Here is a 14412-nt window from a genome sequence, read left to right as displayed (position 1 = left end):
CACGGTGCGTTGTCCTGCTGGAAGTAGCCATCAGAAGATGAGTACACTGCAGTCATAAAGCGATGGACAGCAACAATACTCAGCTGTGGCGTTGACACGATGCTCAATTTGTATTAATGAGCCAAAAGTGTGCCAATAAAATATGCCCCACACTATTATTCTGACCCTACTGCACCACGACTTCTTGGGGAGGAGAAAAAGACATTTGGGCTCATTATTTTCCCACAGATCATGCTTAAATTGCCGCATGAATATATGCAAAAACATGTGGCGTTGAGACATTTCGGCTGCTACGTGGCGATTCATCATATGACAGAGGGTTTTCTGTCACAGTGCTCGATTTCTGTTTTTTCCCCCCTCTAAGTATGTCCACTAAAATAATCTTTTTCGGGCAACCGGCAGTCTATTTAAAAAACCTTAGACCACCTCTGTCAGAAAAGCAATTAAGTGTGAGGGTTTCATTTTAATTTAAATGAGATTATATTACAGTGGCGTGAAAAAAGGGGACTATTCAAATGAAAGAGCATGAGTGTTCTTCTCTTTATCAGGACCAGCAGTTCTGAGGCTTCAGCGGGATAGGAGAGAGAGTGGCTGAGACTGGCTGCATTTGGAAAGGCGATTTGCTTGTGCTGGAGAAAGCTATTTTAAAGAAAAAGCCATATTAGTTTGACGCCTTTGGATGAATTAATAAAATTGTGGAACTAGAAAAGACAATTATAAGCATCTCCTGGGCATTACAGCTGACATGGAGGCATTTCTAAACCCATTCCTGACAAAAAAAACTGCTTCTCTAGGGGAGCATATCTTTTCTACAGGCAACTAACAGGCCGTTATGTGCTTTATATTATAAACTGCTTCACCCTCTTCAATATTGTGGCTGCTCGTATCTTGGGTAATCAAGGGGAAGCTATTTTTGTTGGTGGAACGATGCTGCTCCGGTGTCTTTTCTCTTTCTGAACAATGAGCAGTTTTAGTTGACACTAAACTCGCTTGCTTTTTATTCACGGTTATTATCTGGGTGATTTAATACGACTTTGTTTGTGGAAATCTCTATGATAACATCTATCTCCCCGTTTCTGCTTTTCTCTCCATCTGTTTAACCACTTTTCTCTTTTTTTTTATCTCTCCCTGAAGCGGCAGATGAGCTGGGCATTGAGTTTATGGGTAAGAAAACCTTTTCTATGTCTTCATAATGCATTTTCCTCCCTCATTTACATGTGCATATGCTTGATTAAAAGAATAGTGCATTTGTAATGTTTTTGTACAATTAAATAATTTTGATGTATTCTAAATAATAATAATACTTAAAGAGCCTCTATTATGCATAAAAAAGGTCATATTTAGATTTTGGGGGTCTTCAACATCAGGCTGAAATGCATGCAAAGTCAAAAAAACACATATAATATGCATTTATTTTGACGTAATTATCCCAACGACTCCCATATGATTCGTTCAGTGATTCAGTTGTTCCCAAACCCCTCCTTAGCATGATGTTAATCTGCGCTGATTGGTCCCATGACCCATTCTGTTGTGATTGGTCGACTGCGTTCAGTGGTCAGAGTCAGAGTGCAGAGTGTATGTGTGAGGCCAGTGCAGGAGTGCATTAAAGCAATGCAGTTTAACACCAGCATATTGCTCTATTCTTAACCATAACACACATTGAGTATTAATCCACACAGTGGCAAAAGTTTAACTATTTTGAAACTTGACCTCAGCACGTGTGAAGAAACAGCTGACGGTGGCCATAGCGACAAACGGCAGTGGATTGCAAGCTCACAAATGCATTTAAATCTGTAAACAAAGTGGCACGTGTCACATTTTCAACGTGGTTTTAAACGCGATATAAGAATATAAAGAGTCAACCAGATACAGTACAAGCCGTGTGGAGTGGTTACAAGTAACAAAACACAATTAAATACATAATTTGCAAGCTAGAGAAAACAAGAAGGCAACCATTTTAATCACATTTAAGTTACTTACCCTTGTGAAATGGAGGAAGAAACTGGTCCATGAACTGTGTACTGTAAAGTTCCTGTTAAGCTCTGATAAAGTCCTATACATCAATAGTGTTTTCTGATCCTTCCTTTAACAAACGGCTGACGAATCCCCCGTTGTAAGCGTGTAGATTGTTGAAGCACTCATCAGAAAACTGATAGGAACACAGCACAAGGCTGGGGCTATAATGCTGAGGTATTTTGTGCAAAAATAAACCTCAACCACTGACTCTTCACAGCCTCATCTTTGGGTTGGGAAAATAACACTAACTTTCCCTCACACTTCAGAGCACGAAGTCTTCGTGACGCGATTCAACCGGGATCACACTGATTCACACTGATCGCTTTGATCCAAACCAGCTGAAAAGAACCAAAATGCAGTCATGTGGCAAAATCCACATTACTCATTGGCCAGATGTTATTGAACGTATTTCCTAAACTGCTTTTCGATTGGTCTGAAACAAAATGCCAGAAAATGCCAATGGAACTCCCGCAAGTAAACAAACCGGCAGAAACAAAATGTCGCTGCACTGGCTGATTGTATCCCTGGTCATAGTATACTTATACAGTTTGTATACATCAGTTTAGACAAACAATACAATTCGAGAATGAAGCACAGCTGTGGCTGTTTTAATGCATTGCAAACGCCAAAGGCATTAGGAGGAAGCGTGAATTAATTTAGTTAAACGGCGACATGGTCATCTGCTGGAAATATTACCAATGGTCCATCAGGTAATGTTTTTCTCTCTCTTGGTTGTTGGTAAAGCGCTGTCAACAAATATCTTTCCTCTAAACCCCTTAAAATGGGACAGCGCATCGGACTACGTCAGCTGGATTAGTCCAAAAGGCACAGTACTTTTTGCGGTTGGGTCTGTTATAGTTCGGATCATGTTCTCAGTACAAACGAACCGCTCCAGGGTTCATTTGAAAGCGTACCGAGACCACCTCTTCAAGAAGGTCTCAGTACCCTTTTTTGGTCTGCTTTTGGTGTGCACTCAAGTGTGATTGCTACATTCACACCTGCCTTAACGAACTGCACCAAGAAGGAAAACGAACTCTAGTGCGAGTCAACCGAACTAAATAAGGCAAGTGTGAAAGCACCCTTAGAGCTGTGTTACACACTGCATGGAAGATAATTTGCAAAAACCCATAATAGGGGCTCTTTAAAGGGACTAAGCCAAAAGAAAATGAATGAATGAATGAGTTATTATTATATTATTATTATTATTATTATTATTAATAATAATAATAATAAAATATGCAATTATATTTCTTATTTTATTATTATTTTAATGAATAATAATTTACTTTTGTGTATTTTATTTTGTCAAAAAACAATGTATTATTGTAAATATTTCAAGATTCGAATCTAATATTGGCTCCTTACCCATATAAATTCCTATACAGACCATATACATTGCCTGCATCCCATCTTGATGCTATTAGAAAAGAAAATAATTACTGAAGTCGCTTCTCGTCCTTGACCATCATTAATGTATACAAACACACATGATGCTCATGTTCCTCCGAGACGGCCAATGTTCTTGGGTTTCCATGGAAACAGAGCCAAAGAAATGTATTGTAGAGGCGCAGGGCAGCATCTGTATGGGCGATGGCGTCTGCATGCGTGTGTTTGCTCGTGTTCGCTTGTATGTTGCTGTTAATTACTCCAAAGCCCCGAGCTCTGCACCTTGCTGAGGTAGCATGTTGCATAGCAAGTCTCTGGGGATGAGAAATATCACACAGCCAAGGGCTAAATAGATGCCTTTACCTCAACAAACCACAGGACACACAGACTTTAAGCAGTGTCAACAAACAGAAGCCCACAAAAGTGCTGTGAAAATGGTTTTTCTGCAGGCTTTCTCTGCTATATCCAAACACTTGTGTCTTCTCATGTGCATGACAACAGGAAGCATTGTTTTAAAGCGATAGGTCACCCAAAAAAAGAATTTACTCACCCTCAAGTGGGTCCAAATCTTTGTGTTTCCTATTTTTGTTGAATCCAAGATGTCCTGAAGAGAGCTGAAACCCTGTAACCGTCAACTTCCATGGGGGGGAATACAAATACTATGGAAGTCAATGGCTAGAGATTTCCAACATTCTTCAAAATAACTTTTTCACAATTTTGTCCAAAGTGACTTACAATTGAGGAGGAATTCAGAGATTCAACAAGAAGAGAATACATACAAGAAGTGCTAATTATACAAAGTAACTTGTTTGTGCTCAGAGAATTTAGTGCTAGAGTATTGTTGGGGGGAGGGGGGGGGGTTGAGAGAAAGAGAGGGAGGAAGAGAGAAGGTGCTTTAACAAGTGGTCTCGATTTTATTCACCGGGGTTAATGTGCTCTTGGAAGAGAAGGGTTTTTAGTTGTCCCACAGTCTGTGTGGGAATGAGAAGTTCCAGTATAGAACATTGAATGTAAAGGTTTTGGAAAGTGACTTATGATACCACAAAACAATGCTCACTCCTTGACTGGAGGCTCCCAACCTTAAATATATATATAAAAAAAAACTTATTTTGGGCTAAACAGAATAAACAAAGTCAAACAGTTGTGTAGGAAGTAAAGGGTGAGTAAATAATGACAGAACTATTGCTTTAAGGCAGGTGAAGGTCTGCCTTATCAGCATACTTCAACAGTTGATCGATCACTATATGAAGTTTTCTAAAATTCCATGCTTAATAACACAAATGAGTTGTTATTTTAAATAATATGTGCAAAATTGAAAACATTTCAAGCTCAAAATGTGATTTTCCATTAATGGCAAAATTTATTAGAAGTAAATGGAATTTCAATCCAATTCAATTCATCTTTATTTATATAGCGTTTTTACTATGTAGATTGTGTCAAAGCAGCTTCACAGAAGTTCTAGTAAATTTTTGCTGCTGAAACACTAAAGAACAAATCCATCAATGCGCAGCTCCACAAGTCCCAAAACCAAGCAACCCAGTGGCGACAGTGGCGAGTAATAAACTTCACCAATTGACGAAAGTGAAGGAAAAAACCCTGAGAGAAACCAGCCTCAGTTGGGCACATCCATTTCTCCTCTGGCCAAACTTCCTGTACCAATGTTCCATGAAGATATTTTGTACATTTCCTGCAGTACATATATCAAACTACATATATCAAACTATATCTATATCTATATATATATATATATATATATATATAGTTTATTAGTTAACGCACTAATTTTGACAGCACGCGCACACACACACACATATATATATATGTGCGTGTGTGTGTGCGCGTGCTGTCAAAATTAGTGCGTTAACGCATGCGATTAATTTGAAATATTTAACGCGTTAAAAAAATGTATGCAACTAACGCAGATGCAGGTTTTTTTATTTCCTATTGTGGTCGACTTGTGTTCAACGTTCAAAGAAATATGGAAAAGACCAAGGAAGCACTTTTAGAAGGAAAGTTTCAGTATAAAACAATTAGTCGCATTACCACTCTATCCAGCGTTTCCTCTAGAGTTTCATGTAATTTCGTATGTTTTATTTTTAATCTTTCGACTTTTGTTTTAATAGAATTTGATTCCACTTGCCGAATGGAAAGAAATCCTCCGCATTTCGTGACTCGGTGGTCCTTTAAAGTAATGAAAAATTACTGTTTACATGGTAGACTCTTAATTAGAGTATTATCTTAATAATATTAAAATCGCAGTATTGGTGTTCATGTAAATGTACTCTCAAAGTGCATTCCTCTGCCTTTAAGATGATTCCATGAGCCCTCAAATGCTTCATTAAGTTTGACGTGCTTCCCCCTTAAACGCTAATTTTGTAAAGCGTCTGCTTCACGTTGCTGTGTCAGAATCCTTGCTTGTAAAATATAGCCATACTTTAGAATGCTTAGTTCAAGCAAATTTGATTAACGCGATCGTACGAGTTGATGTATCTGAAGGGAGTCACCGGGTGAAGGAAAGTTATATATATATATATAAAAAAAAAAAAATGTTAATGTGCATTGCTAAAAACTTTGACTGTGAATTAAAAAAAAATCATTACAGACATTAGTATCATTATGTTAGTCTTAAGGATTTCTAGTGTGCTTCAAAACAGCAACTAAATTACGCATTAATATATAAACATTCAAAGCTTACAGTTTGTCACTTCTCCCTAAATTGATAAACAATTTTTAAAGGACACCTCATACTTCAGTTTCTCATCAAATTGTTTGACCAATCAAATGCTCTCTAGTATCTGACATGTCCTGCTCAATCACTCTCACTGGCAGAGCTGTGATTAAAACAAAACGCTATTGGCTGTTTTTTTTTTTGTTTGTTTTTAAAGAGGGAGGAGCTACTCTATATCCCTGTCTTCATGTTTCAGTTCATATTGTTACACATTGAACAAAAAAAGTTCAAATATTCACACATTTCAAAATCCTTCACATGACTTTTACATGTGATTTTCTCAATACTTCTATTTTTTTTGTAACCTCAGAGTTTAAATTCTTTTATTTAATTTCAGCCAAATATTATCCTATCCTAACAAACCATCAATGGAAAGATTACATATTCAGTTTTTAAATGGTGTATAAATTTTACTTTCCAAAAAAATGACATTTATGACAGGTTTTATGGCTCAGGGTCATGCATTACAAAGGTGTTTTTATAGGTGGGGTTTAGGGTCTTTATTTCCATCACTCAATAATTGAGAAAACACTGCTAACAGGCAGAAAAAAATGTTTTACAATAGACCTCCAGAAGTAAAGATTTATGGCTCATCTTGAGAAAACGCCCCTTAAAAGTATGCACCATAATTGAAATCTACAGATAAATTGAAATAGTGCGACACAAGTAACACTGAAATGTGTATCTTGAATAATTTCTTTACGTTAGACTGAAAAAGCAGTGTATGAAAATCCAAAAATTGACAGTTGCATGAAAAAACTGTTTTTTGCCTCCAGTGTCTTGCCTTAAGTGAACGAGTGAATCCTGTGAAGTTTTCCATTAGTCGTGCTTCACACGCTTGCCTCAAGATTTCCTCAAAACTGTCAGAGAAGGAGAGCGAGTTTAAATGGAACTGATATGCATTTCTGCTTCTGGGAAATGACTGCCTGGGTGATTTTAATCTGGATGGAGAACGGGTCCTGTTGTGGCCATTACGGAGCGCGTTTTCCATGAAAGAGAGAGCGAGACGGGAGGGAGGGGGTGATGAGCACACGTGTGCATGAATGGTCAGCTCTGTGCATGAGAGAGCATTTCAGTCACGGCTGCGAGTCTGTGAGGGAATCCAGCCATCTGCTCGCAGAGACTCGCCACCAAACCAGGGCTCAATGTCCTGCGAGGACCAGTCGTTTAGTCCCTGATAGCCCAAGCTGTTCTTGGAATCCTGCACAGTTTCTGCTCCCGTGCACAAAGATAGATCCATAGAGATTATTTACTGAGGCTTGTATGGTAGAGGTGGCTTTGAAGAACAAAGCTCACACCTTAACCTCTCTCAACACATTTTTTTTAACGATGAACTAGATCACTGGATGTCTCACCGGACATAAATCTCAGCATCCATGTTCTGATGTCAAGTGGAACTACTTCTAGAAGAGCTGAAGATCAACTCCCTGTCAATCCAACATAATAAACACGACCCTACTGTATATGGAACAATATTATCCTAAACTATTTGAAATAAAATGCTTGTTGAATGGTGGAATAGGTGCGTCCCAAATCGCACACTTACTGTATGCACTATTCTACGCCATTTTGTAGTATAAATAGTGCAAGTAATGCATTCACACTCAAAACTCTAAAAAAAAATAATGAGTGCACTTAAAATACCCGGATGATGCACTTATTCAACTGTTAAAAAGAAGTGTGTTATATTGGACACTTCCCTCACGTGCGGAAGGGGCAGAACTTTCAAGCACAGATATTGGATTACTTTATTTATTTTGGATTGTGAAAGCAAAATTCGCCTACGAGAGTGATCATACCACCTTCTGATGGGTAGTGCGGTTATACTATTTGGTAGTTTGGGCATTCATTTAGCTAATTTGGCAACAGTCAAATGTCATCTGGGAAACGGTTTGACTTTCCGCTTAGTAAAAAACGTTAGTGTTCCATTTGGAAGACATTACATACATATATTATGCTGTTGAGTGTGTAAGTGCATAAGTACATAGTGGATAGTGTGCCATTTGGGACACAGCTATTGAATTAACAAGCACTTATATTTTAAATGACTTGAATTGGCAGGGTTTGTATATTTAGGTCCTGAAATTTAACGTAAATGTGAATATTTAAACTAAAAATATTTCACACATATTTTCATACTTAAATTCAATACTGCATATTCACCTACCAGAACTCACAATTCCAAAATATTCAGTTCTGCTTAAAAAGATGATGTAAAATATTCAGCAGGCAATTTTCAGTCGAAAAACTCCCTTCCATAAATTCAGTGGTTTAAAATCGGTTGTTGAAATTCAACATTACATCCGGGAACTGCAGGAAAACCAATATAGTGCAGATTGGCTGGATATTTAGGAAGCAAATTTTGGATGATGAATATGAAGTATTGAATGCAAGTATGAAAATGTGTGTGAAATATTTTTAGTTGAAATATTCACAGCTTAAATAAATAGCCATGTTAAATTTCAGGATCTAAAAATACAAACCCTACCAATTCAAGTCTATAAAATGCAAGCACTAGTTAACGCATTACATTTTCAGTTATCTTTTTGCTATTCGACAAACTTTTTATTTGAAATACTTCAGGCATTATTTATGTTCCAAAACCCAACAACCTAAAAATGAACACTCTCTAAAAGCCAAATGCAAGTAAAATTCAGAATTTGAGAGTAAAAGACTAGCAACTGATTATTATTTAGTTTAAAAACAAATTAGAAGGCAATATGGTTTAGCTCTATGGACCCTTTTCACAACAGTTATGTTGCGTTTAACGGTCATTGGCATCTTAAATCCTTAAAATTTTTATATTATTTAGATTTAAAAAAAAAAAAAAAAGGTATTTATATTTATATGTATTTGTGTATGTATCGTATCATCCATGCATCAAATCACAAAAAATTAATTACCACTTATGCAAGGTGTTTCTAATGCAGCGTCTATGGACAGGCTGGAGTAGTAGAGGGGCTTTGAAGAACAAAGCTCACACCTTAACCTCTCAACACTTTTTTTTAACGATGAACTGAATCACAGGAAGTCTCACCGGATTTGAATCTCTGCATCCATGTTCTGACGTCTAGCGGGAACTACTTCTAGAAGAGCTGAAGAACAACTCCCTGTTAATCCAACATAATAAACACGACCCTATATGGAACAAAATAATGGCTAAAATATTTGAAATAAAAAGCTTGTTGAATAGAACTAACTTAAAAAAATGATGCATTGAATGACCAAGATATTTAACGTAAATGTGAATATTTAAACTAAAAATATTTCACACATACACCCACGGTCCCTTTATTAGGTACACCTGCCCAACTGCTTGTTAACGCAAATTTCTATTCAGCCAATCACATGGCAGCAAGTCAATGTACTTAGACATGTAGTCATGGGCTGCGTCCAAAACTGCATACTTCCATACTATACAGTACGCTAAAATCAGTATGCGAGCCGAGTAGTATATCCAAATTCATAGAATTCGAAAATCAGTATGCGAGAAGTACCCGGATGGCTTACTACTTCCGGCGATATTCTGGAGTGCGCATTCCATGCATGCTGCGCTATCCCATGATGCCCCACAAGCAAATTCATGAATGGGAGTAAAGCGACGCAACTGACGCAAGTAGGTCACGTGACCATGACAAAATGACAGATGTAGTAAGTCCGAATTCCATTCGTACTTTTCACATTCATACTGTATAGAGCGTCCTTTTCTAACGGCCGAGTAGTACGTTTAAGTACTACTGAGTAGTAGGCGGTTTCGCAGCCATAGTCAAGATGATCTGCTGCAGTTCAAACCGAGCATCTGAATCATGCTTATGCAAGTTGTTTTTAATGCTAGTCTATGGACAGGACAATAAAATTGACGTTTTTCTCTATTCTGGCTGCCGTTATCAGTCTCACACAATTTATTTTTTCTTTTTCAGAAAGTCTTGATAACACTATTGTGAACTTTTTCTTTTATTATTTCAGCAAATTGGATTGTAAAAAAAAATATTTGTTGTACTCTCCTATTCACTGAACTCTGAGTTTACCCAACTATGATGATTTCTGCTGCTGAGAAACCCAGAAATGTGAAAAGGGTCTATTGTCAAATCGACACACTGTAATTATAAAAATGTGCATTATTCAGAGTGAAGCAGATTTGTGATCTTTTTGATTTAGAACATTCAACTGATGCAAAAATTTAAAACTACAGAGACCATGTTTTAATAAAATAATTAAATGGGGAGGTCTATAGTGTATTATTTATAAGATGCAAAGTAATGTGTGCTCATGCTTCGTTTGTAAAGAAATTACATTATTTTGTCATATATCTTAATTTTATGATATACAGCTACTCAGCCAACATAAAAACAACGTTCATATTTCCCAGTTCCTCGGAAAGTCCACACTCAAGAGACTCTGATTAGTCAGCTAACACAACATGCTGTGATGTTAGGTTTGACGGATAAATATGAATTTGTAGCTAAATTGTTAGCCCTGCAAAACAGCATTTCCCGTCGTGTACATCCTTGTTTATGTCCTCACTACAACATACCGTTAACGCTAGAAACTATGCATGTAATAGATCAATTTGAACAAATAAAATCACTTACAGATTGTGGCTTACAATCCACAGCTTCATCTATTATGGTTGGAGCTGCTCCTTCTTTGTGGAGTTTTCCAGTATCCAGCACTGCACTGGAAGAGATTCTGGAAGCTGTCCTTAGTCAAATGCTAGCTATATATTTTTTATGATTACATGGAACATAAATAAAACTAAACTGTAAGCACTTCTCTCTTTGTGTCGTGTCCTTTGGAAGCTCAAATACAGAAACAGAACAAGCTCTGTGGAAATAGCAGCGTTTGGACAACATTTTAGCTTTCTCTGCTATAATTTTACAGCGCATCTGGCCACACCCCTTTGCTGCTTGGGTTAACTCTGTAAAAGCCAATGTCTCCCTTTGCATTGCACTTTGAGCATATTACATTCAGAGATGTTGTTTATGTACACACAGCTACATTAGACATCAGCTAAAGTTCAAAATATGATATCATAGTGGACCACTCTTTAAGATTAAATACTTTAGTTCATTACTATTATATTGATTTTTTTATTGTGATTATTATTATTACTAATAGTAGCACTACTAATAATAAATAACTGTCATTGTCCCAGCTTGTTTATGACCATTAAAAATATTTATGGAAAGAACATTTTCCCAAATTGCCTCCCACTGGCAGATTGGTAGATTTGATGATAGATGTTCAAGTTTTTGGTTTAAGAGTAATTTTAAAAAATACAGTACATGACTTTGCAATTATAATCTGAAAACTAGGGTTCCATGAGACAAACTTTGAGTGATGGCCTTATTTTAAAGTTTAAAGGGCCATTTGATGTTTTTAGTGGACCATTAATTTTTATTTTATGGACCAAGATAAAAGAACACTTCATTTCTCAGAACGTTTCCACCTGTTGTGTTATTGGAAGTCAGTCAATTTCACTTCCTATAATTCCAAATCAAGCTGCAGTTTAGTTTGTTGCTGGTTTCCAACAAAGCGATCATTAGGCTGATTCTTACTGCAAGCACATCTGAAGCGTGTCTGACCTCTGACACAGACCAATGCCTGTCTGACAGCTCCCAGCATGCTCCTCTGCCGTCTGTCCCCAATCATCAAATCAAACGTGATTGTGTGCACAAGTCTGCGTGCTAGTTAAATATGCCAAAATGACACAACTAGTCAATTAGTTTTGAGACAGTCCCTTTGCAATCATCTCCAAAAAAATATGCACTTTGTCTCACGCTGGTATTGTTTCCATTGAATTTTTGTTTCAAGCTCTAAGAGCCAATTAGCTTCATAAGATTCTTTTGTTCAATCAAAACCGAAATAGTAATGACTGTGAATAAAGGCTGAAGATGAATGTGTGCTGTCCTTTTCTGTTTTCAGAGAGTGCAGAAACCTATCAGAGGCAGATTCTGTCCATATTCAGCATAGCCATGGGGATCAGCCTGCTGGGAGTCGCTTGCATGGCACTTTACTGCAAGAACAAGTGAGTTTTAACCATCTTCAGAAGCTGGTGTTTTAAACTAAGTTTGAATGTGTTTGATTTCTGAAGAGGTGTGGGTCACTGACCTTTATTCCTGTCTGTTCATTTATTTAGAAATGGTAAAACATGCCTCTTTTATGATCAAAATAAATTTTATTAAATTAAATTCTTTTGTAGAGCATACAACATATGCCAAAATAGTTGGCAGTTCATTCTTCTGTAGTGATTCCTGATAATTGATGGACTAAGCCAAAGGAAAATGAAGGAATGAAATTCTTTGGTAAAAAATTTTTTTTAAAGTTTCACATCATTTTTATTAATTTCACATATATTAGTATTTAATCAGTTCTTTGTAAAAAAAAAAAAAAAAAACATTTATTTTAATAAATTACTTTAATGCTTAATAATTTCTAAGAAAAAAAAAGAAAAAAAAACTGTATGCAAATATCAAGTCAAGGTCTTTAAAGTCACAAAGAAAGAAAAAGGAACCATTTGACCTTTTTATAAAAAGGCAAGGTTAGCTCAGAATGTAAAATTCAACAATGAAACTGCAAAAATGTTATGGTAATTTTTAATGAATAATTTATGCCCTTACAGTAAACTATACAAGCTTAACATGTGCAATTACATGTTAAACTCAAATGTGATGTGAAATACGTGAAACTTTTAGGTTTCCACATGTCCATATTTATCATGTGTGATCACCTGGGTTTCACATGAAAACCACACATTTCGCATTTGATTTTAACATGTACAGTAATTGCACGTGAAGTATACAGATTTTCTGTAAGAGCATAAATCATTCATTAAAAAAAATATTTCTGATGTTTTACATATTTTGCATTTATATAATGTTAGGGTAACACTTTATTTTGATGGTCCATTTGAGTATTAGTAGACTGTCTGCATAATATCTGTTGATACTGCTCCTTCAACCGACATTTAACTGACTATAAGAAACTTTGCAACTACATCAACTTACACTAACCCCAACCCCAACCCAACAGTCTACTTATAATCTAATGAGAATAAGTTGGCATGTAGATGCAATGTAACTTAAATTCAACAAAAAGACCATCAAAATATAGTGTGACCAATGTTAGTTGTGGGTCATTAAAACAACTTTGAAAATGCTGTTTACTATAGATATATATAGAAGTACTATATACTGTTTAATAATAAGAAACCAGCATGTCATTGACCCGAATGTCATTGCACAAAATGAAATTTTGTGATTTCAAAAAAAATGTACCAACTTTTTTAGGAGACAAAGAGAGAAGCATCGAGCGCATCTGACTGAAATTCGCAACTTGAGGGACTGTACTGTCAACGCCTCTGGTCTCATGTCTAAATCCAGCCCCAGACTCGAGAGCAGCCTCCAGCTTCAAAAGGTGACGTTTGTTTACATCTCAGACAGCAAATCTGCATGATGTCCACATTTACGCTGACAGTGCACATGATGATCACTTGTCCTCCCAAAAAAAGCCTACATCTCCACACTCATACGTCTACCACATATACAGAAGCACAGTCTGATTTCAAGCCACCCACATGTGCTGTTATGGAGATTCAAATAAAGTCCCCTGCGCATAACAGTCACCAGTAATGAATACAATTGGCCAGCAGGCAACTGGAGGAATGATGCCCTCCACGGCTTTACTGCTTCCCCACCTGCCCCGCAGATCCCTCAAGCTGACAGAAATAACACTGCATGCAGCTCGGGGAGTAAACACTGCATCTATCTGATGCAACAACAGTCAAAGGCAGCCAGCACCTAGCTGATGAAGGACTGGATGAATCGAGCCGCATTATCCAAACGGGAAGATCAGTCTCTCTCTCTGCTGCCACACGGCGGCTCATTTACACCCCATACGCAAATGTTGGCGGCTCTTGTTCCCATGTGTACCATTGAGTCCGATGAGATTGAGGAATCGGGCGTGAATTATTCCCGATGGTTTACGTTTGCATTTCCTTGCAGATGCTTGCTCAAGTCATTTATGCGAAATTGCATATAGTGATGTGACACAGGGTGTAGCATATCAAGATCAGCGTCACTCTTGCTAATGCAAGCATGCGGAGCAAACCTTTAATTGGGCTGCTTATATAATCGTCACCTAAATCTGCTGAGCTGGCACTGTAAAATTCATTTAAGAAGAGGCCGAGAAGGAGAGCTCAGATCTTTTGTTCAGACTTCACTCCATTTCCACATGTTTCACCCCCTCCTCTGAAAAGTTCCATGTACATAGATGTATTTAGA

General features: G+C 37.1%; 1 protein-coding gene across 1 annotated transcript in view; it reads left to right on the top strand.

The window, feature by feature from the left end:
• Window positions 1-14412, top strand: part of nrg3b (neuregulin 3b) — a 304468-nt gene that overhangs the window by 270173 nt on the left and 19883 nt on the right. The window contains exons 4-6 of the mRNA XM_056470054.1: window positions 1135-1164; window positions 12056-12158; window positions 13420-13546. Of these exons, the coding sequence (XP_056326029.1) occupies window positions 1135-1164; window positions 12056-12158; window positions 13420-13546 (260 nt within the window). The remainder of the gene's footprint in view (window positions 1-1134; window positions 1165-12055; window positions 12159-13419; window positions 13547-14412) is intronic.

The sequence above is a fragment of the Danio aesculapii genome, chromosome 12, assembly GCF_903798145.1.
Source record: "Danio aesculapii chromosome 12, fDanAes4.1, whole genome shotgun sequence".
In the NCBI taxonomy this organism is placed as follows: Eukaryota; Metazoa; Chordata; class Actinopteri; order Cypriniformes; family Danionidae; genus Danio; species Danio aesculapii.
This window is presented reverse-complemented; position numbering and strand designations above follow the sequence as displayed.